The sequence below is a fragment of the Hippichthys cyanospilos genome, chromosome 15 (genome assembly GCF_059441005.1).
Source record: "Hippichthys cyanospilos isolate Australia breed blue-spotted pipefish chromosome 15, RoL_Hcya_1.0, whole genome shotgun sequence".
NCBI classification, from domain to species: domain Eukaryota; kingdom Metazoa; phylum Chordata; class Actinopteri; order Syngnathiformes; family Syngnathidae; genus Hippichthys; species Hippichthys cyanospilos.
The window spans coordinates 18514458-18539104 of NC_142383.1; the positions used below are offsets into that span (position 1 = coordinate 18514458).

The following is a 24647-nucleotide window of genomic DNA, read 5'->3' on the forward strand; positions in this document are numbered from 1 at the left end:
AGCAACAGCTCGACTGAGCAAATGAGCGAGCAACGGACGGCAATGGTGGCAATTGACCGCGGCGCCTTGACGTAGCGCTTTCATTTGTTCCGTCGCCGCGCTTGGATCTCAAATGATCCGTCTCTCGCCGCCATGCTTGTATCTCAAATGATCTCTCTCTGTTGAGACGCAAATAGGTCGAGGCTCCCCAACTCAACAAAAAAAAGTATTTTTTTTAATGATATAAAATATCACTATTATTATTACGCAATATAAACCCGTTCCAATACATTTTTAGCTAAATGCTAAAGTATAAAACAATGATAAAATAATATGCATATAAAGAAAAAAAACACATCTAAAAAGTATTTTTTTACTGACACATGTGTACTTATTTAATCCACAAAAGTATTTGGTATAATGTTGGCCATTGCATATTAAAAAAATACATACACCAACCCAATTTTTTTTATTAAATAAAATATTAGCTTATCATCAACATCATGACTATTATTTAATCACATAGAAGAACAGTTGGTACATCCCGATTCCTTCATCGCAAGTCCGTCATATCTATTATTTTTAGAATGGATTATTCCAAGGATGAATCAAATATTGCATTTTATTTAGCTGTAAAGTGCAATACAAAACCGTTTTCTCACATAAAGCGTTATTGAAACTAGATTTGTATGGGCGGGTGTGACGCCACTGGGCATTCTGAGCGGTTGAAAGTCAAAATCTATTCCGTTCTGACATTTTGGGGCTTTTTTTTTCCGGGGATATTGCCGCTGCAAACTCTCAAGCGTATCCGTCGGCTCCTCAAGGGCTCCTGCAACTCTTGACGTCGGGCCAGCCCGGAGCCAGACATTTGTTTGGGATCATATACCGTCATTTCAAAGGTAAGAAAGCGGCGGGAAGTTCGGCGCCAACGTGCGCCACTGATTTTGGTTGCCTTTCGTCACGCTTTGATGAGCTATGAAAATCTGTGGAAAAATTCCTTTCATCGCATGTTTTCTTTCTATCTTGCGTGCGCGTGTGTTTGCATTCTGTGCGTGATCAAGGTAAGTGGAGGCAAATTTGCACATTTAAAGCAGACCAGCGCCGAGCTTCCGTTTCGTAAAAGATGCTTGTTAGCGAGGGGGGGGACGATAGTAGCTCCCGATTGATAAATAGCCATAAAGCAACATCTTGACTCCTGGCGTTTGTTCGACGAAGCGAGTAGCGCTGCCTCTCTCAGGTCCGCCGCGTAATTGGCCATTTATATTTAATCAGCCCCCCCCCCCGCCCCCCCGCCCCCCCAAGTGCTGAGAGAGGCACTTTACGGCAGCGCGTTTGCCGACTTCCTTTAAAGCTGCTCATTCATAATTCACGCCGCGTCGTCAACCAAACAATAATAAAATAATAATGTGACGGCTGATTAAACAGCTAAACCGCCACTTTTTTAATGCGCATTTAAACGCGGATTTGCATAAACATGCCTGGTAAAAAAAAAAAAAAAAAAGCGGGGTGATGCCTAGCATCCCTCGCTGCCTGCCACCTTAATAAAAATGTAATTAGGCAGCGGGGGTGAGAATGTGACTTTGAAATGATGGGCGGCCTGGGAACTCCGCCCCCAAAGATCAGCCGCACCGCTGCGCGGGACGGCCCGAGCCTCGCGTCAGCATTCCTTCAAAGTACGCGAGCTCGGGACCACCGAGGTGCACGCCGCGCTTCTGACCGCCAGGCTAGAGCTCGTTTAATCTAAGGCCGGAAAAAAAAGCTTTGATTTATCCACGGATTTATTCATTCTTACTTGTCGGCACCAGGTCTCAAAAACGCATAGCAAAATGACCAAACATTTTCTGACAAATTGGTAGAACGTAGGACATGACCAGAAAAATTGCTAACCATTATTTAACAAATTGGTATAATGAAACCTAATGCAAAAAAAATGTGCATGTGCAAGTCAAAATTATGGTTAAGAAAATAAAACTATAGAAATTGCAAAAAATGATTTAACAAATTGGTATATGGAAACCTAATGCAAAAAAACAACAAAAATTGTGCATGTGCAAGTCAATACTATGTAAAATGATGGTTAAAAAAATAGCAAAACTAAATAGCAAAACTATTGTAATTGCTAATAATTATTTGACCAATTGGTATCATGTAATGCAAAATATTTATTTATTTCTACATGCACAAGTGCAAGTCAATTTCCCTGAAAATTATGACGAAAAAAAGTGGAACCGCAGAGCTACAAACATGAAAATACATTTGACGATCAAAATGATTTCAATAGGGTTAGGGTTAAGGTTAGGGTTAATCCATCAAAATGGACATCGGCGCCAGCGTCGGCCTAAAAGCAGGTATCCGAGTACGTTCGAACGTACTTGCGAGCGCGTCGGAACGACTTTGCCAGACATGACGCGGGGCCAATCGAGAGGCCTCGGGCGTACGCGAAGGAGCGCGCTCCTTCGGCCGGCCGGCCGGCCGAAGGACCGCGCGGGTGTCGTAAGGCCCCGCCTTCATTGAGCCAATATGCGGCTCGTAAAGCAAAAGGCGGCGACGTTTATCACCGGCCGCTCTCCGGGAATCTCATTAGATCTCCGGGCCGGGCCGGGCCGGGCCGCTCCGAAGTGCAGCGGGACGGCGCCCTCCCGAGGAATCACTTTTTTGTTGTTGTTGTTTTTTTATCCTCTCTCAGACTGTGAATGCTACGGTCACTCCAACCGCTGCAGCTACCTCGAGTTCCTGAAAATCGTCACGTGCGTCAGCTGCAAGCACAACACCAGGGGCCAGAACTGCCAACACTGCAGACTGGGATACTTCCGCAACGCCTCTGCTGAGCTGGACGACGAGAGCGTCTGCATCGGTGGGCCCCCCCACACCCCCCCCCCCCCCCACTCACCCCCCCTTTCATCACAAGTCAATCCTTTCAATCGGTCATTCTTTTCACTTTTCCGCAAGCTTTAAAAACACAGGCGCGCTGATTACAACGTCACTTTGAGACAAGGAAAAAACAAGTATTTAATACTCCGTTACAGCAGGGAATCTGTTGTGTGCAACTTGACCACTAGGAGGACCACAGTATAACTAATCCGCTAGCAATGACAAAGTGTCACAATAACAGTAAAGGAATCAGATTTCATTGAAAAAGTTTACATAAATAGCCATGAGGTTTGTATGTATTGTCTGTCTACACGTGGCGCTGCCCCATTTGTATTCAAAGGTCACTTGCTTGAAGCATTAAAAAAAGAAGTCATTTTCTTTACAAAAACAGATTCTATGGATTCTTAGGTCTTGGCCGACAAGACCGGGGCGAGCGCAAACGAGAGCCCGGACGGCGAGCCGCGAAAAACCGGCGCAAAGTCTCCCGGGAAAAGCCGGCGACTAAGCCGGGCCGCTGCTTGTAATCCCGATATTAATGCGCATGACCCACAAACACACATAGCGAGCGAGCCAGCCAGCGCATCGGGCATATTGCGTCATCTGGACACCCCCTCCCCCCAACCCCCCATGCGAAATCTGTAAAAATCTCATTTGACAGTCAAGAATCCATTTGATTTGAAGCAAAAGAGAAGCTGCCGGTCATCAGCTCTTGTGCCTAATTTTTTGTTTTTGTGTTGTTTAGTTGCGTAAGCACATGCTCTCTAAGTATGAGAGTAAATAATGGATATAACAATAGCAGAACTATTACTAAAAAATATTGTAATCCCAATGAAGTCTGAGCGGCGTCTCCCCTTTGTCAGAGTGCAACTGCAACCAGATGGGTTCCGTCCACGACCGTTGCAACGCCACCGGCTTCTGCCAGTGCAAAGACGGCGCCGCCGGGGCCAAGTGCGACGAGTGTCTGCCGGGCTACTACTGGAAGCAAGGCTGTTACCGTAAGCCCCCCCCTCCATTAAAAAAAATGCACATTTTTGAATATATATATCTATATATACACCGTATTTTCTGCACTATAAGGCGCATCTAAAAGGCTTAATTTTTTTTTTAAAAGCTGACGGTGCGCCTTATAATCAGGTGCGCCTTATATATGGATCAATATTGGAGTGAGAGTCTCGTATGAGGGAACCGCTTTCGTTTGTAGAAATTCTTATTGATCAGAGTTTTACGTTTAGAAAATGTTTGAGGGGAAAAAGTACAAATATTTTTCGAAGCAAACGTGATTTTTACCATGTGTTGCGAGCCCCTTAAAAACGAAGGGGGCTGACTTTGCCGGCAAATGAATCCGTGAGCAAAGGTCCATCCGTGGGTACGGGATTTTGTTTTGGCACTCCCGCCGGCGTAGGCGGCGGCGGCGGCGCATCGGAACGCCATCCGGAACGGCGCAATTGAAGCGGCAACCGAGCGGACTAATGAGCCGCGTGATCTATTCCCCTCGGGGCCGGACAAAGAAGGCGCGCTCGGCGCGCCTCAAAGGTTCCGGAAGGATGCCGGAGTTGACATTTTGCGGGCACAAAAGACCCCCTGCTGATTTGTCCCCCTGTGAAATCTTTCTATCGAGCGGCCCCTTGAACCGCCGCAAAGCATTTTTGAAGGGAACCAAAAAAGGCAGGGCGCCCTGTCGGACGTATCCCACCCGTTGGACTTTGGCACCGCATTCGCGCCGCGGTTTGTTGGGCGGCTCCACGCGCAAGATAAATGGCGGAACGTCATAGCTTTTCATTCCGGATCATCCGCCGGAAAATCGCATGACCGGTAACATCTGCGCCCACGGACGCGGGGGAATGGCTGCAACCCCATTTGGCAAGCGGTTGCTTCACGTTCCAATTCATTTGCTCTTGATTCGAAAAGAAAAATGTGCCGCATTGGTTGATACTTGCAGAACCCCTTTAGTTTTATTGGTTGCTTGATCGCAGCCTTTCAGAAAATTGTTACTTGGGCTATAAAAGAAGAAAATTGCTGTTGATAGTGATACATATTTTAGAACAAGTTCATATACAAACTTCAAACTTTGTCGTCGTGCCGAAACTAATGAACTTTTTTTTAACAACAGCTTAATGCTGATAAATAGATGGATCGCTTGGTCCAACTTTCAATTAAAAAAACAACTTTTTTTTTCACGATCCGGTCAGAAAATTGACAAATACAGTACGCATACATGCGTACATATGTATAGGCTTTGAAATAAACCGCGCGTTTCTCCGTCCGTCTGTCCGGCAGCTAACGTTTGCGACGAGGAGATGCTCCTGTGCCAGAACGGCGGCACGTGCTACCAGAACCAGAAGTGCGCCTGCGCCCCCGAATTCAAAGGGGTGCTGTGCCAACAGCCGCGCTGCGAGGCGGGCAAGGAGTGCAACGGCGCGACGGCGGCGCGGCCGCCCTCCGGCGCCGCCCTGCTGCTTTGCACTCTGCTGGGAGGCCTGCTGGCGCCCCACTGAGACGCCGCTCCCCAAAAGTTGCGCCCTTTTCAACTTTAAGGGGACCGTTTCGGGACGAGCCTAAAATGCCGCTTTCGGGGAGAACTTAGTTTGTGGGATTTAACACAACCGACATATGGTTGCAGTTCAATAAGTGAGGAAATACCTTCAAATGTAAAAAAAAAAAAAATATCTGAATTCTGTATATCGAAACGCCGATTTAGCTTAATGCTAGCATATAACGGAATCCGCCATAGACGGGCTAACAAATAGCATCGACGGCAAGACAAATAGATCTAAGAATATTCCAGACAACGTATAAAACATTTTTTAATGTACGTATACGAAAATGTTTTTGTTCCGCTGTGACCTAGGAGAACCAATCCAAATAGTAAGGTAAAGAAAATATGGTCGAGTTCAAATTGGATTTTTTTTCATTCATAAATGCAATGACTTAAAAGAAGGTCAAGTTGAAGACTTGTATCTCAAGGCACTTCTAAAAACACACAAAAAAAACTTCCCAAAGTGAAGTTGGCCTCAGTACATTACTCACTGGGGCCCCCTAGTGGTCAAATTGGTGGTCAAAAAAGTCGTCAAATTAAATTGACCTTTGGCGGTTCGAGTCCATTTAGGCTCATCCTGAAATGTCACCCCAAAGAAGACTGTCCTAAACTTTTTTTTTTTTTGTGAGTCGCGTGTGTGCAAGTGCAGCACTCACTAAATCTCACACACACTCACAAGGACACACTAACCCACTAACACACAACTCACGGGACTGATGAGTGTGTGCTCAGGTGCCAGATGGACAAAAATCACACAAAACGTCCAAGAGACGCAGGATTGAAAAAAGAAAAAAAGAAGAATAGTAATATATTATATTCTATATAATCATACCAACCACTGTTCCCTTTATTCCTGAGCAGGAGCAATGTACATCAAACCAAAAAAAAAAAAAATTGCAGAATCACAGAAATCACCACTGATTCACTTGAAAATGGAATGGCTGTCAATGAGGACATTTTTCGTTTGTTTTTGTTTATTTTGGGGGGCTTATACGCCCCGTGAGAGCCGGGTTTCATTATTTTGCCCCCTCGCCCCCGAAAAAAAACAAAAAAAAAAACACAGACTTGTCCTCTTTCTGCTGCATTTTGTGTTTTTAATTCCATGTATCTAACGTCGGCCGCGTATATTCTTGGATGGGGGCAGATAGATGTAGTCACAGTATTACGGTTGCTATAGAAACGAGTGATTGCCGCCACACTTTAATCGTCACGCACTATACGGGAAGAAATGTCAACCAGGGCGAGAATGAATAATATATGGCATTATTTGAATATTTTTTGTAGAAATTATTTTTCCTTTCAGGTTACAATAAATTATGGAGGAAACATTTGGAGCGAGCGTTTTATGGCGCCCGCGCAAAAGTCAAAGATCGCTATTTGCCTTTCTTCCTATTGGTTACGCAAATGTCATCACATTTACACGAGCAAATTAAAAAGCACATTTTTATCACCTGACAATCAAACAAAAAAAGTGGAAGATGGGGAGAATAACACTCAGCGGGCCAGGCCCCGCCTTTTAAAGCCATACACACACAAAGTTATTGAATCTGCAAAATGACATGACTGCGCAATTCACAGGCTCACTTGTTGAATGCTAGATTCGAAATCATTTTCCACAACATTTTTATTTTCATTTCTTTTTAGCTTGAAAACACAAACTGCATGTTTAAATTGCAAAGTGGATGACATCATTTTTACGTAGCAGGACGAGCGCAGACGCCGACTTGTTTCAAAGTATCGGACACAAGTATCAGCTGCTTTCTTGGAGATTTACAAAGTCAAAATGACAAATTTGGCAAATGAAAAATGATCTGTCAGCTATCTGGGGGGAAATTTTGTACAGGGATGTTAATGATCACGTTTTTGCCTGTACTGAACTTCTGAGCACTCGCCGATACCAAGGAGCGATACCACTTGTACTTTTGATACACAAAATCTCCCACCCAGAAAAAAATGAAAGCTCATTTTTGACTGACTGCCTATTCGTAATTTGGAATTTACAGTAAACACACACTAATATTTACACATAATATATGATAAAATAAGACTTAATATGATACTTTGTATCGATCCTCACTCACTGTCACTTTTCAAAGTGCCCGTTGATTATTTGAACGCCGTTACCGCCTCGGCCACGGAAAGGTATCCCAGAATGCTTTGCACGATTACGCGCGGGCGATTTATTCATTCGAATCATACTTAAAAAGCACAAAGCCACAAAATTCTCTTAAGACTTGATTGTAAACATTTCTGTTGACTTCCGGCTCGTACAATGAATGTGTTGAGCACGATTGTGTGGAGACTGACATCTCTGCCATGCTGGCTAGCTTCAAGTGTTGCTTAGTGCAATACATTAAAGACACTTTCTCTCTTAATAATAGCTGCTACTCATGCCTCTAATTCCTGGGTACTTGTTTGTACTATGTATAATTTCTGCAGATTTAGTTGCGATAAGTATGATGATGCATTACCTCAAACTTTGAAAGATTCGCCTGATTTCTAAATTGTTCGCGGCGCCTCCAGACAGACGCTGTGACTAATAATCCAGCAACTGTTTTGTCGGCGCAATAAACACAAATCATCAGATCATCAAATGGAGCAGCCGGATCAAATTTGGAATGCCTGTTAGCGAGAACGCTGGACCTTGAAGAGATTACACGCACCTGCTTCCTCCACGGATTTTTGAAGAAAAGCATCTCCGACTTCTTCCAAGGGGGATATTTCGTGTCCCTCCAGCCGTAACACATGAAATGTGAAACATAAACAATGTGTTAATATATATATATATATATATATATTTTTTTTTTTTTCTTTTTTGAAATGGTGCATAGGTTGATTCAAAGAGCTTTAAACAAGTTTAAATTAAAACTACACAAAAAAAGACAGAGTACCTCTCGTGGTTTGCTGGCTCCCTCTAGTGGTACAATAAAGAATCATATTCCAAGGCCAGTTCAGTGGCATGGTAAATTTTCTGCATTTCCGTTTAAGAATTTTTAAGCATTTTTGTACAAAATTTACATAAAATGTGCAATATTTATTGATGTGCATAAAATGTGCAATATTTATCGATTACTCATTTCAAAACGTTTAGGATTTTTTTAAGATATGTAACTATTATTACAGGTGGTACTTTATGTAAAAAAAAAAAAAAACGATTGAGAAACATTTCGTGGAAGAAATGTAATAAATTAAGTCTGAAAATTAAATAGTCAAATAGAGAAGGTGAAAAATAGTGCAATAAAAAAGTATTTGTACTCCACTATTTTTACACATTGTCGTTTAAATATTAATTTAGGTGAGAAATATTGTGACGTACCTCAGTGGCATCATCCCATTTTTTTGTCCTATTTTTGGCTGTCGAAACTGTCTTCCGGTTTCACTAACTCTGCCCAAAGAAGCTAGCAAGCTAGCTCGCAAACTTAGCTTAGCTAGCGAGTTAGCTTTCGAACTTTGCTAAGCTAGCGAGCTAGCTAGCCATCCGAAGAAAACAGCGACAAAGCACACTTCCGGTGAGTTTTCGCACAAATTGAAGAAAACAACTCGCTGATGTCCTCCCACGCAAAAAGAAACGAGACAAATCGGGCCACATTGTGCGCAGTTCATCTGCTTTGGAGTAGCCCCGCCCACAACAATCAGGCCAGCAGGTGAGTGGAAGCCATTTTGTCCAGGTGCAGATGACGTCAGCCACCTAGAAAAAAAGAATCCTGATACCTGGCATCGATACTTGATTATCATCAATAACAGCGATGATATCAGTTCATTCGCTCCCCAAAGCATATTTTTTAAATTGTATCATGAGTCCAGACAATCAATTCCAGCAAATGATTTATATTTTTTTTCACAATTTTTTATAGTGTTTGTCTTAAGAAACGCACAAAAATATCTTTGGGATTGAATGAGTTTTTCCGGACAATCACACTTTTAGTCAAATTTAATGGAAGAAATAAACCCTACAAACGTTTATTTAAAGCTTTGATTTATTGAAGAAAATCCAGTTGATACAAAAATAATGAATTCTCATTTAAAATGAGTTTTAACCTAAAACGAAGATTCATAAGATGTGCATAACTTTCTTCAATACATGATATAAAAGGTTGTTATTTTGATAACTAAATCCCGTATCATGTAGAATGAATCCCTTTAAAACATTTTTCTACTTGCTGGCAACTGGAGAACGAGGTCAGCTGTGCTCAAGGCTCGGGTATCGACCAATTATGGCTCACGGCCCTCGTCGGAAGCGTACACGATTTCCAAAGCGGTATCGAAATGCTTCAAATTTGTTTTTTTTCTCCAGTGCGAATGAATATTAAAAAAAATAAATAAATAAATCCAAGCCGCAGCAGGTGTCCGCAAAACACGTTTCGGGCAAATTTGAGGCGTCGCCTGTGTCAAAACGAGTGACGCAATCCACACACCCACATGCGTGATGCTGCATTGCTGTGCTGTGAACATTTTCATATGCAGATTCCTCCAGTTGGCGTCAAAGGTTGGCCCACATGCTTGAAAACCAACAAAAAAAAAAACTCTGCTACATTTAGTTAAGACGGAAATCCGAATGGAAACTTCCCAGGTAGGGACTTGAGCACTCGTTTGATAATTGACTAATCCAATTTCAGACTCTCAGCGGTAATTACTGGAAATTTCCGACTACAATTTCTCACTCTCTCACATATACATACATATATATATACATACATATATATATATATATATATATATATATATATATATATATATATATATATATTAGTGTAACCGAATGAAGACAGCTGGAAGGTGAAGAAAAATGATGAGGAGGAATATTTTCTTCCGCTCTGGAAGAAGAGCGTTACCTAGGGAAGGAAGTGGAGCTTGAGAGATTTAAGGAGCGCAGAGAGGAACACGCGCTCGCCGTCGACATCAACTGAATAGCGGCCGAGCTTTGCTTTGCTTCAGCGTACGCCTCATCCCGAACGTGAAAAAAAAAGCATCGAATCTAAGAAGAAGAGGCGCCTCCTCTGCGGAACGCCGTATCCCGGGTAACGTCCGGCGAGACGGGCTACGACGCTAGGCGGGATGAGATGTTGGCATTTCCAAGGCCGGCTTTTGTTGCTGGGGCAAGCCTCGAATAATTCAATTACAACCCCGTCTCATTTATTTATTTTTTTTCGTAATGGCTGTCCTCCAAGTCCAGATAAAGGAGTAAAGAGCTTGACTGAGTTCTCGGACTACCCGGGTTCAAGGGAGCCAAAACACACAGCAGGCGAGCGTTTCAAATTTCTGCCTGATTGGAGAACTTTGCTAAAGAGCCACCAGGGGGCGTATATGTAATATGCCTCATTTAAGCTGTTTCACACTAATGAGATCTGTCGGTTCAAATCCCGGACTTCCTGTTTCCAATAAACTTCGGTGCCGATATACGTCCATAATCACAGCCAGACGGAATTACAAAATGGATTTACATATGAATGCATTCATTTGGAAGAGGCTTTGACATTCAATTATCTAGTTTGCCATCTAGTGTTCGGCGGTGGAATTACACCCAAAACAACCGCGAGTCAGGACCAAATCCATCGGAAAACCCGACAAACGAAACGGTGGAAATAGCGAGACCCCGCAACAAGCGACTATGTTTAGCGTTTTGGGGTGTTTTCACACGGCGGCGAGCGCGTGCCGCACGCTATTTGGCTGGCGTGCGCGCGTGTCGGAAATGGAGGCTAACGGGGTTACTTGTGTAACGTGAGCGGCGCGCCAGCAGGCGGGCCTCCGGGGCGCCTAAGAGCGCCATCTGCCAGCAGGTCTGTTTGGCCGTTTGGCGCCTCCGAACGCGAGGCCACGTCGGAACACGTGTCCGCTCCGTCTTCGCCGCCGCCGCGCTCATTTACTAGCGTATGCTGTTTCTCTATGTTTTAGTCAGTATTCTGATTATGCTCAGATTTCTGGCGCATTCTCATAATTCTCTTTGACCGGACGGAGACTTATTTTCAGGCCCTCATTCCAGAAACAAGAAGAATCCTTTCCGAAACCTTCTCACGTAGCCGCTTAATAGCCCCGCCAGTATTTGTTGTGTTCCCTCTCGCTGGAGGTGGAATCCCGGCTAGTGGGATTACATCCAAAAATAAACATTTCGTCAAGTTGATGAGGCGAAATCATTGTGGGGGGATTTCACATCGGCGTCCTTACTATTCTTTAAGATCAAGACTTTTACTCAAGTTCCTTTCCGGTCAAGCGACGGGCACGGGATTAGAAGGTACACCTTCAACCAATGGCCTATTTGTAAACGCTTTTCATACATAAGGCGCACCGCATTACAAAGCGCATAGAATAGAAGCTACAGTTATGCAGCCACTTTTTGGGGCTGTGCTAAGGGGAATCTCAACAAAACGTTCTGATCAAACTTGAAAGACAATCAGAAATGAAGAATAAAGTTGATTTGTGGAAAAAAGGGAAAAAATAGCCGAAAACTGGTTCGATCAATGCCAAGTTTGAAAGAGAATTCAATTTTTAATCCAATCGCAATCAAAAACCTTCAAATATTTTTGGTTTCTTTTTTAAACACGCCACGGGTTGATTTCCTTCCGCATGAAGGATCCCACAGGGGCAACTGAGACAGACAAATATCCACATTTGGTAATTGGGAACCGTCACGCTTGGCGCGTTCATCGGGGCGCCATTTATATTTATCAGGGGATTGCGCGAATGTGATCGGAGGCCCGATACAAAATTGATGAGGGGCCAGCTTGTTGCTTTTTGTATTCCATAAATATGATGGCGGGAAACTACCGGTGCAGCCACAAACAATTCAAGAAAACATTCGGGCAGCGTGTGACATTTCGCGCAGAGGACAAAAAAAAAAAAAAAAAAAAGACATCGCGGCCGGCCAATCGGCAAAGAAAGGGAACAATAACACCGAAAATAATTGAAGTCTTTGCGCGAGGCAGCTGGATTCTTATTTTGTTTCTCCAAAACATTGCCAATTGGCATGCTCCGTTATGCTATTAGGAAATAATCATGTGAAAAAGGCTGCACAATACTTTTTTGTTTTTATGGACAGAAATTGACATAATGTTCCAAATGTATCCCGTGACAAATAAGAATTCAATGGAAATGAAACTAAACACCCCTCACCTTTTTGCGGTTGATTATTATGGGGCAATACTGACACCTCGTGGTCTTTTGCAGTAAGAAACTGTCAGTGTTCTTGACAGCAGGTGAGACGGCTAGCTAGTTAGCTAACTCGATGCTTCGCTACCTAGCTAACCAGCTAGCTAGCAAGATAGCTAGCTGGCTAGATATAGTGACTGTCAGAGTGCTAGCTAGCTAGCTAGCTAGCTAGCTCGCCAGAATTCATTTCATTGTGACACCGGAAACGTCATTTTGTATTTAAAACATGTTTATTCAGCCTGATAAAGAATACACACAGGGGGAATCCACTTCCCTTTTTCATTCGAATGATATGACACTTTGGTCGGGAATTCCAAGGAATTCCGCATCATCACATGCTACAAGCAACCTTGTTTATTTATTTTATTGACATTTTATTCCCTTTCTTCAAAAGTGATTAAAAAAAAAAAAAAAAGGAAGTAGACCGGCAGTCACGATGCACACGCTCTTTTAAAGATACGGAATGTGTACCAAAAAAAAAAAAAAAAAACAAGAAAATGATCATTACAAAAATTATTTATTTAAAAAAAAAAGCCCCAGAATTCTTTTCCCGGGCTGCTACGACGTGAAAGATGCATAAAAAGCAAACAAATTACACATTGGTCCAAAAATGACCTGCTTCTGCGTAAACGTTTATGAAGACTTGAAAAGAAAAATAATTAATCCTGAAATTAGAAACTTCACAAGGAAAATTCGGAACAAAAGGGACTTAACAGCGGTAAACTTAACTTCACGAAGAATGGAACTGAAAGAAAAAAAAATAATAATCATGAAATACTGTTTCCTGCTAGCTGAAATAATAATCATCTCATGTTTGACTTTTTCAATAGAATGGCTGAAATTAAGATGGCCACGCTAGCCACATTTTAAAATGTTCTCATTATTCAATAAATTATTTGATTTTTTTTTTTTTATCTGATTGAATAATTGTCAGATGAATCACTGATTAAAATTAAGGATGGGCTGAAACTGGCCTTGTTCTGTGTAATCGGGTAACCTCAGACGCTGCCAGTACCATTCGCCGATACTTAGGCAAGAAAAAAAAAGGCGACATTGAATGAGCCCTCCTCGCCAGTAGTTGGTGCTATACTGTTCTGGTTTGACACTATCAAAGACAATTCTCTGTTCACAATTGGGGATTTTTGATACCACTTTTTTCAGACCGCTACCAATAGAATTAGTTAAGTTGCGATTAGTAACTGATACCAATACAAAGTACCGATACCACTAATATTTTTGATAACACAAAATGTCCTCTCCAAAAACAAGAACTTACAGGTAATAACATACAAACGATAGGTAGTAACATACAAAAAAACACTTTTTTCAAACCAATACCAGAACAAGTCAACTTTTGATTAGTAACCAATACCAAGCACTGATACTTTTGATCATACACAAATCCCCCCAAAGAATCGATATCAATACTTGCTATCGCTACTCTCCCATCCGATTTCATGTATCATGGTATCATATTAGCGGGTATCATGATACCAGCTGATGGTATCATTATTAAGTGCTGATCAATACTACTTTTTATCAGGCCGAGACCAGAACAAGTACTTCAATTTTGATTAGTAACTAATACTAAGTACGTTACCAATCACTAAGGCTAGATATCAGCCTGATATCAATTCTTGTTATCATCCCCATGTGGCTGTGTTGACTTTATTTTTTCTTTTTTTAATTCATCCAAAGTTGTATTGGTACTCAGTAAGTATCAGCGACAACTAGAGTGAACATTTTTGCTGGTATGGGCCTAAAACAAAAAGTGTAATCAAACATCCCCAAATAAAACGCTCAATAGCATTTCCCCGCAATTTGCTTGTTTCCGATTGGTGGTTAGCAAGGCCAGGGCGCCCCCTGCAGTCGTGTTATGACGCCAACGGGTCTTTGTTAACCCCCTTAACAAGCTCGTCATTAATTAGAGATTTTTTTCTTGCAAAGTGCTTTTTTTTCCTCTCTCACGTGTGACAAAAGCGTTAAGAAAAAGTCAGGCCTGTCAGAGTATGACAATAAACAAAAACAAACAAAAAAAACCCATGCTGGAATGACTTTTTGCATCCGGCGAGTCCATCGGCGTGCGTTAAGTTCAAACGTTTCATTGATCCTTTAAATAGTTGGCCTCTCGCACGCTGTGGCATGCACGTAAGTGTGTGTGTGTGTGTGTGTGTGTGTGTACCAGCTCACTGCCGGCGCCTCCCCGCTTTTGTTTTTTCCCAGTCCAGAGGTCATCCAGTGTTTTTTTTTAGTCAAAAGCGTGACGGGGGGGGGGGCTCACTGGAGCTTTGTCCCCAGCTTTCTTTGTCTGTTCCTGCAGAAAGAAAGAAAGCAAATGTAAACATAAAGGTCAATATAAATGTACTTTTGGCTCACGTCAGTATGACAAACACACACACACACACACACACACACTTTATTTTTTAGGATATGGTGTCGGCTGCTAAAATGTGAATGGTGGGCCACAGTAGAACGAATAAGAAGATGACGGGCTCACCTGGCCTCCGAGCGCGTCACCGTGTACTCGAACCACAAGATGTTTGGAATCAGGCTGGTGTCGCGCACCAGGAAGTATTCCGACACGGGCCTGAAAATAAAAAAAAGTAAAAGTCTGCGACATCCAAACTCGGGCCGCTAAAATGTGGCTAGCGGGCCGCAAATGGCCCACGGGCTCATGCCATTTAGCGGCGTTTTTTTGGTTCGTTGTTGGTGGTGGGACCGGGTCCTACCATGCGGCGATTTTGGGGAACAACGGGGTGAGCAGCTCCTGCGTGATGAAGAACCAGAGCACGGCGATGGCGCTGCCGGCCACGCCGCCGTACAACACCTGGCTCCACGTGTGGTACAGCAGGTACACCCTGCTCACGCCAAAAAGAAATGAATACAATGCACGCTAATTGGGGGGACGGGGGGCGGCCCACCTGCTGTAGGAGACGGCCAAGGCCGCGGCCAGCAGGACCATGGACAGGACGTGTCTCCACAGGAGGTCCACGCACCGAGCGTTGTTGGTCTGATGCATTCTGGGGGACAAAGGCAAACCGCATCAAAAAAACGTCGGCGCACCTCTTCCTTAGCCAATCGGGACACTGAACAAAAAGCTTGTTTGAAAAAGAGAAGAAAAAAATCCACAAAACAGCATCATGTGAAACATGGTTATACAAAGCCAACGCTGCGAGTCTTATTTTTGTCCACTTGGGGTCGCCACTGTCACGTTGAACAAATCATATTGAACTTGGGTGTTAATCCGGTGCGCCTAGGAGTGCGCAGACTCGGTTTGAGTCCCACTCACCTTAAATAAAGAAAAAGAAAGAAGTAAACAACGAAGAACCAGATGAGCTGGGAGTGACTGGACGGCATCCCGTAGTCGCTGCTGAGCGTGGAGTGAGCCCCTGCGGACGCACCACGACAAACCATTCACTCGCTTCATTTCATTTACAAACAACAACTTCACATGTATTCTCCTTTTTTTAATACTGCCAAAAATAGTACAAGCTGCACAATTAATGGAATGTCCTCACAGTGGACATTCACGTAAGTGCAGTGCAGTCTAATGATACGCTATCGATGGTGCTTGCAGAATTACACTCAACAGTTAGATAGCAACCAGTTTTGTGTTTTGTTTTGACTTCATTAGCATGCATGGAGGATAAGGAGGTCTTTGTCTTGAAAATAGTTTACTGTGGGGGAAAAAAACTAAGCTGTAACCTTATTACCGTTATATTTTTGCTCAAGGTGATCAGACTGTGTTACAAGATGATTACCGAGAAACTTGACACTAGAATGCGGCCGGCTTTGATTTTCTGTACCTGCGCATGGGCGCGGCTCTCGGAGTATGTTCTTCAGCATCCAGTTGACGCCCTCGTTGAGGGTCAGCCCACCAAAGAAGGAAATCTGCGGAGAAAGGAGAAAATCCGGCACTTGGAGAGTCGGTGCGATTTTCTGCAGGTATCAGCAAGCCTAATGTTCACTTGAGTTTTTCAAATTAAGAGTAAATTAAACGGAACATAAAACAACTTCTCAATAGTGTGCTATGGTGACTCCGTTACAAAACATTGTACAGTATCCTTGTTTTAGGGCCGTCACAATGGAATATTTTTAGAATCTTGAATATTTTTAGAATCTGTTCAGCGGTTATCTGTATTTTATACCTAGGGCATTAGCCGACAGATACCCCCGGGGGTCAGGGGGGCTCTTCCCACCTACCGTGTGCAGCTCCCGTTTAAAGACGATGAGCGTCACGAAACCCACGAGGATGGCGATGGGCAGCAGGCTGATGTAGGCGAGCAGGTGGCCCGTCAGGTCACCTGAAAAGACATGGGGACCACGTTGAAAGTCAGGGGACCCCTGGACAGTCATTCAAAAGGGAACCACTACAAAGGGTCATTTCGCAAACCTTTTTCGTTGGTGGACCACTAACAGAAAACTGGAAGGACGTCAGGGCCACCGTGTTTTTTCAGCTGTGATGGGCCACAAATGGCCCCTGAGCCACAGTTTGGATAACAACACCACTTGGGCACCAAGTGACCTCTAAAGGTCCACTATACAAAAAATGTAAAAATTGACTATTCTCAGCAATGCTTTCCCTCAGTTTAGAAAGCGTTACTTATCCTGAACTCCCTAAATCACGAGTTTGTGGTTTAAATTGGACTTTACTTATGGAGTAAAGTATACTGAAAATAAAACTTACATTTTACGGGCGGTAAGCTTAAGTTTGGAATATATTTTAAAATACTTCAAACCCTCAAAAAATGTTGACATGTCGTTCATCGGGATAGACGTTAGCAATGCTAACAGTAGCAAACCAGTGAGCTAGCATCTGTTATCAACATTCATCAAAGGAAAAGCTCAACAATTGATTTCGTTTTCACTTTTCGCGATGCAGTAGTTGTACGAATTGTTCGGCACGCGCGGAGCGTGTTCAATTCTATATTTGAAAACAAACGCAGACAGCAACTCATCTCCCAAGCTAACTCGCTAGCTTTCATTGTTGCCCACAGCCCCCCAGTGCGCACGCGCGTCGTCTCACAATTTGGCAGCCCCGGTGACGTTCCGAGCTTCAGGCCGTCGCACAATTTGGCAGGCACGGGCGACTGCTCTCGTTGTCCGTTCACGGAGAACGACGGGTGAAAAGACGCCAAGTTGGGGGGCGGCGGGAAAAGATAAAGCGTCGACTCGACTTACCCTCGGCGAACTCGACGTGCGTTAGCGATATGGAGCGCCATCGAGGTGGCGCCGAGCACTGCTCATCCAACGCCATCTTACCCGGACACAACCACCGGGCGATTCGGGCTAACCGCGCCCCCCTTGCAAAGCCAGCCAATGGCCACCCGGGAAGGGCCTTGGCTCCAACCAATCATACGGCGAGTGGAGCGGAGAGCCGGAAGTCCACAAAGAAGAAAACATTGAATGGAGAGTAATGAATCAAAAAATACAAACGCCAGCAGATTTGCATTATATTTAGTTAAATAGTCACGAGAGGCATAACATTGCTTAATAATAAAAAATAACATTTAATACAGAAAATTAACATCCATTTACATTTTTTTTTACAGGCGTTGGAAAGGAAAAAATACACAAAAAAGGCAAAGTGAGGACCCAAATGATTTTTTTTCTCCCTCCGTGTTTTGGCAATTATAACCACAGAAAAAGACATTATGATCCCGATTGAGATTATATGAACGTTTTTCCCCATTCAACAAAGAAAATTGTAATCAAGTTTCTCATTTCCTCCCTTATTGGAGCATCTTTCAACACACTAGATGAATATGAATGTCAATTATAGACGGCTTGCAAAATTAAAAAAAGGAAGGCAGACAAATAATAAACAGGAAGGCCAGGTTAAGTCTGTTTTGTGGGAAAGATATCTCTTATGTACAATGTATACATCATATCTAAACCATGATATGAACATATGCCCTGATAACCCCATTCAATCCTTAAGATGTATTTATTTTTCTGAACATTCTTTGGAATCTATTTTTGTTTGCCATCAAGCTTCTGTACACTTTGACCTGTGGGGTAGTTCAGTGGGGCCCCCGCATGTCGGCGGGCGGGCCCCCGTTGAGCTCGCAGAGGCCGTCGATGCCCAGGTAGCCCAGCAGGATGTCGCTGCGGCGGTGCGACAGTTTGAGGATGTCCTCGGCCAGGCACTGCGCCGAGGTGAAGCGCACCTTATCGTGGTCGAACATGTCCTTCAGGTACTGCAGGATTTGTTGCTGCCCGGGACACACGTGGCGCAAGGCCAGAATTTGGACTTGATTTGAAGAATTCAGACTTTTCCAGTTAAAATTCTAAGACTGAAGTCAGGATTCTGACTTTAATTCGTTATCATTTTCACTTGAACCCTTGTGCGCACACTTTGCGCCCACAAAAAAAAAAATGTTATTAACCTACACAGCCGATAATTTCAGAACCTGAACCTATTGCGATTTCAAAATGAAAAGGAAGAGGGTAAGTCCTCACCTTGAAAATAGTGCACACTTCGCTCAAGTGCTGCCTGGGTCCCAAAAAGCCAAAGGCCAAAACGGGGCTGACGTGCTCGGAGATGGCGTAGAAGTGGGCGATGAAGCCGTCGGGAACCATGAGAAGGCGCCTTTTGGCCTTCAACACCGACCAGCAGGCCGTGGCCAGGGCCTGAAAGGCAAAGGTCCCGCCCTCAGATCCGAAGGGCGCTTGGGATCGAGGCGGCCCGACCCACCCACCGTCTCTTTAAAGCTGTCCGAGAGCCAGCGGTTCCTCAGCACGGCCACCACGGACGTGGGCGGGTTCTCCAGGTCTTCAAAGGCGTCCATCAGGATGAAGTCCAGCACGATGTCGAAGAAGCTCATGCACACCACCTTCACAACGCAATCCCGTCAATCTATTGTGACTCCCGAGAGAGAATAAGTGTGCCCTTCTTTAGTATTTACTCGAAAAAAATCAAATACAAAATGCAAAAGGCATTGGATGCAGGATGATACTGCAAATCATTACATTTTGTAGTGAGGAAGGACGGTGCGGCTTCAACACTTGTCGATGACGCAGCCGTTGTTCCGCGTCTGTGAAATCTGGCCCATGGGTATCTTTAAGTTGTACTTTGTAAGAATGTTGTCATTTATGATAATACGCCCAATGACTTTGTTTGTCGATCCGACAACTTGTGACTGAGGATAACATGCTAGCGAATGTTAGCATAGCGCTGCCCCGTATGCATTTCGCTCATTAGCATTTCCGTCTGTGGCAGCCATTTCCCCTTGCGATATGTTAGCATATGCAAAGGTTGGTTTGCAATTGACAAGCGCTAATTTGCATTCAATTAACGTTTTGTATTGACACGAATAGCGTTTGCAACACTCGAGCGTTGACCGGTCCGCGGTGATAAAAAGGTTTGGGACCCCTACTACGGGCCAACCCGCCCGCTTGGCCCGAGCGCAAGCCGGGCCACGCCCACAAGACGCTCACCCCGCGGCCCTGCAGCTCCATCTTGGTGACGGCCCACGTCTCCTCTCGCTGGGTGTAGAGCAGCATGTCCTCGTAGCTCTCCAGGAAGGCTTTGGGACTCTGGACGCCACGGCAAAAACATGAGAAATCACAAAGCCGTTTCCTCGCACCGGGGATTTTCTCTTCCGATGGCCGTCTGGAAACGTTAATCCCCGTGATGGGGCGACCGGACCGAAGGTAACGCTTCACCTTGTTGGCCTTGACCATTAAGCCGGCAATCATTTGCTTGCCCGTCTCCATGAAGAAGGTGCGGTGTGTCTCATCCAGCAACAGCAGCTAAACGACAGGTGGGATGAAAGCGCTCGCGGTATTATCTGGCTTCGCAAGATGGTGCTCTTCAAAAGTAAAAATTGCTTCATGGAGGCTTGGTTGGGAAGGTGCTAACCCACCTGGAACGCTTGTCTCACACAGTGCAGCTTGGCCAAGAAGTCTTGGTCACCGTAACATTCAAGTAGTTCAGTCCTGGCAGAAAAAAAACACAGCTTGGTCTGTGTGGACGTCAATGCTGAGGAATTTGATTTCATCGCTGAAATGATGACGACTAATTGGAAGAGAAGAAAGGACATATGTGTTGTACCTGAGCGACCTATAGGGCACCCGTTCCTCCTTAACGCGAGTCAAGGCTTCCTCATAGAGCGCGGCAGGCTTGAGCAGCTGGTAGGGCTCTCGGAGGGAAAATGCATCAAACATCTACGCCAAACCAGGGAAAAAAAAGGAAGAGGACGCAAACGTTAGGTTGCGGTCGCCACGGCGGGCGTGCCCTGCGGAGCCAACCGAGCCGACCTCCACGGCGGAAAAGAAAGAGTCGTCCGACGACACCGTGGCGGCGTCCTCGTCGTCGGGCGCCGCGCGGAAACTTTCCAGCGGGGGTAAGATGAGCGTGCCCTCGCTCTCTAGTTAGGGATTACACACGAGACGCGGGCGGGTTTTTGGAAGAACGTTACCGTGAGCAAAACGCTCAGACGAAAATCCGTAAGCGCTGGTCTTACCGAAGTCGGCCAGCACGCTGTCGGTGGGGACGCTGCCGCCGAAATCCTCCTGCAGGTGGTAAGCCCGGTGCAGCAGCGTCTCCAGCTTGGCGGCAAACACTTTGTTGTCGGCTTCCATCTGCGAGGGGCCGCATTTCGAGCAAGTCAACAATCAAATCGTCAGCGCGCCTGGGCAACTCACCACAGAGGAATCTCCACAGGTGGCCCCCCGCAGCTGGAGGCTGCTGTCGCTGTCGCTTAAGTTTGAGCGGGCGTGGCGGGCGTGCAGCGCCTGCTCCCATTTTCGGAGGGCCTCCTCGAACAGCTCCATGCCTGAGCGGGGCGCACCGCGCGGCCTGGCTTAGTCACGCTATACCGACTCGGGAATTCATTATTTTGTACTTTCTTCGGCTCGCTACCATTTTAAGTCCCTCCTTTCACAGGAAAAAAGTACGGAAAGAAAGAAATCCAAGAAAGAAAAAAGAAGACATAAGAAGAAATGACGGGTTTTACCCATCAAATAGAGAGCGTCGGCATTGGCGTCCTCCAGCGGGACGGGCTCCCCCGCCGCCGCTTCCTCCGCCTCCCAGGGCGTGGCCGGGTCGGCCGTCTGACTGGGCGAGGCGCCGGCCCGCATCTGCGCCCGTTAGCGTTCCAAAACTTAGTTTATACACCGTTTATACACATCTGCCGGCCTAACGTCGCGCTCCGCCGGAACGTACCGACGCCAGGCTGTGCGAGGAGCTGGAATGTTTGCTGGGCGCCAGCGAGGAGATGCCGCTCAGGGTGTCGTGGCTGCGAGTGCTGGGGCTCATCGCCTGCCGGCCCGTCGGCGGGGCTGCGCGCATAGAAAAACAAACCAAAAAAAAACGGTCGACGAGGCAAGCTCCTCCGAGGTTCTCGAAGCCTTGACACTTTTCCATTGCAACCGCAGCCACCTTTGTAGCTTCTATTCTATGCGCCTTATATCTGAAAAGGCTTTGAAACTAGGCCATTCTTTGAAGACGCGCCTGACTGTATGATTATCCTCGCGGAAAATAGGGTACCTCTCTTCAGGGACGAAGGCCTCCCCGTCCTGAGCAACGCTTCGGGAAGCCCCAGGGGCGCCTGGTCCTCCTTGGCCTGGACGGCCTGCTTCCTCTTGCGCCCGCGCCGCTTCAGCTGGTGGGCGGTGAGCGCCAAGGCCACGCTGCCCAGCGCCGTGGCGAACAGAACCTTCCTCAAGCTCGGGCTCAACCTCAGCTGCGAGAAGATGGACTGCCGGCAAATTTGCACACATCATCGGCATTCGACCTGTTATTCCATCCATTCATTGGATCAAACTATTAGGGCTTACGTTAGCCTCTGTGCCGCGTAAACAATCAACTTCCTTTGATTCGTCTTAAAAATGGACTATTAAACATCAAAGGCAACTGGCAAATGTGGTATTTTAGCCGGAAACTTCAAGTCAAACCGGTATTTGGCGGGCCACGTAAAAAGATGCGGCCGACCGGATGTGCCTCCCGTTCCTCGAGTTTGACACTTGTGCTCGAAAGGTTTCGAGAGTGACCGAAGCTGTATCGCTCTTTACCTGGCCAAAGGTGGAGTAGAGGAAGACGGGTATCTCCGCGACCGTCATGGCCAACGCCTGCGCCACGGACATGCCCTCCGTTCTTCTCATGGACATCTCCAAGCGAGGCGAGTGTCGACCGGTCTCAGAGAAAACGCCAAACAGCACCGGGGTGAGCCAAGCTCGGGAGATTTGCCTTTTACCGTCCCGTCATCCGTGGGGTTTCCCTGCAACACCGAAATACGCACGCGGCCGCTAAAGAAGGCGGCTCCAGACAGGGAATTAACACAAGGGGAGGTCATTAAGATTGCATTAACCGTTAAGCGGGGGAAAGGTGGACAGAAAGCAGGTGCTTTGAAAAACAAGGAGGGAAACCATTCACTAATTCACACTATAGATCACTAAAAATTCCTAATAGGGGTTTTTACATACAGTGATCCGCCATATTTGCTCTTCTGTGAAAAAAAAATAAATAAAATTATGAATAATTTGTAATTGCATACAAATGGCACAAGATGGCGACAATGCAGTCATAATGTAGATCTGTGGGGTCCCAACTACAGCCGGGTGGCCATTTGTGGCCCGTTATGGATTTCTTGGCAGCCAGCAGCATACATTAAACATCACAAGGTTCATGAACGGGGAAAAAAAGAAGGGTGTGATAATTGAAGACATAAAATAGGTTCCAAAAGTACTGCACTGTAAACTGGTTTATATACTATACAGATTTATGCAAAGGAATTATTTATGACAAAACATCGTGGTGAATGAAGATCATTTGTTTTTAAAAGCAAAAAGTAATTTTCAATTAAATATAAATACCACAAGAGGGCCACAAAAATATGTTCTAAATATTTTGCCACAATTTCGGTATTTAAAAAAAACACTTAGGAACAGTTGGGTCAAAAATACCTCAAATTAGGTAAAAAAATTGAGTAACTTTTTAAGGCAAACCCAATTCAGTGTGACAGCGTGCTTTTCGTTTAAAAGCTGGGTTGATTTTAAAAACAATGTAAAAAAGTTGTAAAATTCCAACTATGCAACTACATTTGGACCGTATTATTAATATTGATATTACCTCACGTTATTCATTTTTGTGTCAATTTTAAGCGGTTTCTCGTTCCATTCTCATGACGTACAATATTGAATTAAAGAACAAATAATAAAGCAAAACATTTAAAGGCGCATGTCTCTGGGATCCAATTTAAATTTGGAACCGTTAAAAAAAGCTAACAGCGGTGCTGAGAAATGTTACACGACTCGTGCAAGGTGGTTGGAACACCACCACGTTCATATGCAGCTTCACGCCGTTTTTTGACATAAAAAAAACTTTTCGGTTAAAAAAAAAAAGAAAGAATATATAAAACAAAGTGGGAGCAGACAATGCGATACGGGGCGTTAGCTAGCACACTAGTTAGCCTAGCTTACATCTGTCACCAAGCATCTCGCCGGATGCTAAAAAAACGGATATTTGAAGGCTTTTACGGAAGAAAATCGATAAGGGGTGGGATGGCAGCTCTATAATAATGAGTGTAAAGCAATTTTTAAATACCGTGAGCATCCAAGGAGCAAAGGAAGGGCATCCTTGTGTCACGGTGAAACCATCCCACTCATTTTTTTTGGTTGCCTTAATTGACACGATCAACAGTCAAATGGAGCGATAGACCAGGAGGAACTTCCGCACTGTCGACCAATCGGATAAAGAAAGCCTGGCCAATGTATTTCTACAATCCTATCAGGTATGTTGCGGAACCTAACCGGAAGTATGTTTCGTTTGACGCAGGGAAAGAGACCTAAAAGAGGATTTTTTTCAAAATAAAAGATAAGAACCCAACACGTGCTTTGTGACGTTACTGTTTTTATTGCTTTTCCTTGAAGCAAAACACGGAAATTACATTTTTTTTTGTTTTAACACTCACTCAAAGTGCCTAAAAAATGAACATCCCATCTTAGTTGTTTTCTCTTGCTTTTGTTTCGCAGGTGTGTCGCGGAGGTAAACCGGATGTTATTTTGTTAGACTCGGGGAAATTATTTCGGATATTCAGTTTATCTCTAAAGTGGATATTTTTCAAAACAAAAGAACTTGCCCCGACACGTGCTTTTTGACGTTCCTTTTTCTCAA

The 24647-nt window shown here is 44.7% G+C and overlaps 3 protein-coding genes across 9 annotated transcripts in view; 1 reads left to right on the forward strand and 2 right to left on the reverse strand.

Annotated features, from left to right (window-relative positions):
- The window catches only part of ntng2b (netrin g2b), a 47113-nt gene extending 40355 nt beyond the window's left edge, over nt 1-6758 (forward strand). For 4 of the 6 annotated variants that reach the window (XM_088435534.1, XM_088435531.1, XM_088435533.1 and 1 more), the window contains exons 26-29: nt 783-878; nt 2666-2833; nt 3711-3845; nt 5128-6758. In XM_088435534.1, coding sequence (XP_088291660.1) covers nt 783-878; nt 2666-2833; nt 3711-3845; nt 5128-5345 — 617 coding nt within the window. In that variant the 3' untranslated portion in view covers nt 5346-6758. The remainder of the gene's footprint in view (nt 1-782; nt 879-2665; nt 2834-3710; nt 3846-5127) is intronic. The other 2 variants (XM_088435532.1, XM_088435535.1) reach the window with 2 other exon arrangements.
- Nucleotides 6759-12740: 5982 nt separating this feature from the next.
- dolpp1 (dolichyldiphosphatase 1) lies at nt 12741-17816 on the reverse strand. The gene is made up of 8 exons (XM_088435888.1): nt 17711-17816; nt 16733-16833; nt 16336-16420; nt 15819-15918; nt 15451-15549; nt 15259-15387; nt 15027-15116; nt 12741-14843 (listed from the first exon to the last, which is right to left on the reverse strand). The coding sequence occupies exons 1-8, from the start codon at nt 17784-17786 to the stop codon at nt 14807-14809; spliced, it is 717 nt and encodes a 238-aa protein (XP_088292014.1). The 5' UTR covers nt 17787-17816; the 3' UTR covers nt 12741-14806.
- A 150-nt stretch (nt 17817-17966) lies between these two features.
- On the reverse strand, nt 17967-24236 carry miga2 (mitoguardin 2). 2 transcript variants are annotated; one of them, XM_088435909.1, is made up of 16 exons: nt 24078-24206; nt 22958-22980; nt 22547-22752; nt 22023-22233; nt 21699-21814; nt 21490-21613; nt 21179-21309; nt 20998-21115; nt 20792-20901; nt 20586-20698; nt 20398-20470; nt 20198-20284; nt 19970-20068; nt 19231-19365; nt 18992-19162; nt 17967-18744 (listed from the first exon to the last, which is right to left on the reverse strand). In XM_088435909.1, exons 3-16 carry the CDS (start codon nt 22640-22642, stop codon nt 18553-18555), a joined length of 1776 nt encoding a protein of 591 aa, XP_088292035.1. In that variant the 5' UTR covers nt 22643-22752; nt 22958-22980; nt 24078-24206; the 3' UTR covers nt 17967-18552. The 2 variants fall into 2 exon arrangements, with proteins under 2 accessions (XP_088292035.1, XP_088292033.1); XM_088435907.1 differs by lacking the exon at nt 22958-22980 and having other exon boundaries at nt 24078-24236.
- Nucleotides 24237-24647: the final 411 nt, after the last annotated feature.

Coding starts and splice junctions, on each gene's coding strand:
- miga2 (XM_088435907.1), bottom strand. CDS start 22,642: ATGTCCATGAGAAGAACGGAGGGCATGTCCGTGGCGCAGGCGTTGGCC. Junction 21,310..21,489: donor CGACGCTCTCTATTTGATGG/GTAAAACCCGTC, acceptor CGCCCCGCTCAG/GCATGGAGCTGTTCGAGGAG. Junction 20,069..20,197: donor TAATGGTCAAGGCCAACAAG/GTGAAGCGTTAC, acceptor CGTGGCGTCCAG/AGTCCCAAAGCCTTCCTGGA.
- dolpp1 (XM_088435888.1), bottom strand. CDS start 17,786: ATGGCGTTGGATGAGCAGTGCTCGGCGCCACCTCGATGGCGCTCCATA. Junction 15,919..16,335: donor AGAGCCGCGCCCATGCGCAG/GTACAGAAAATC, acceptor GTGCGTCCGCAG/GGGCTCACTCCACGCTCAGC. Junction 15,388..15,450: donor TTGGCCGTCTCCTACAGCAG/GTGGGCCGCCCC, acceptor TGGCGTGAGCAG/GGTGTACCTGCTGTACCACA.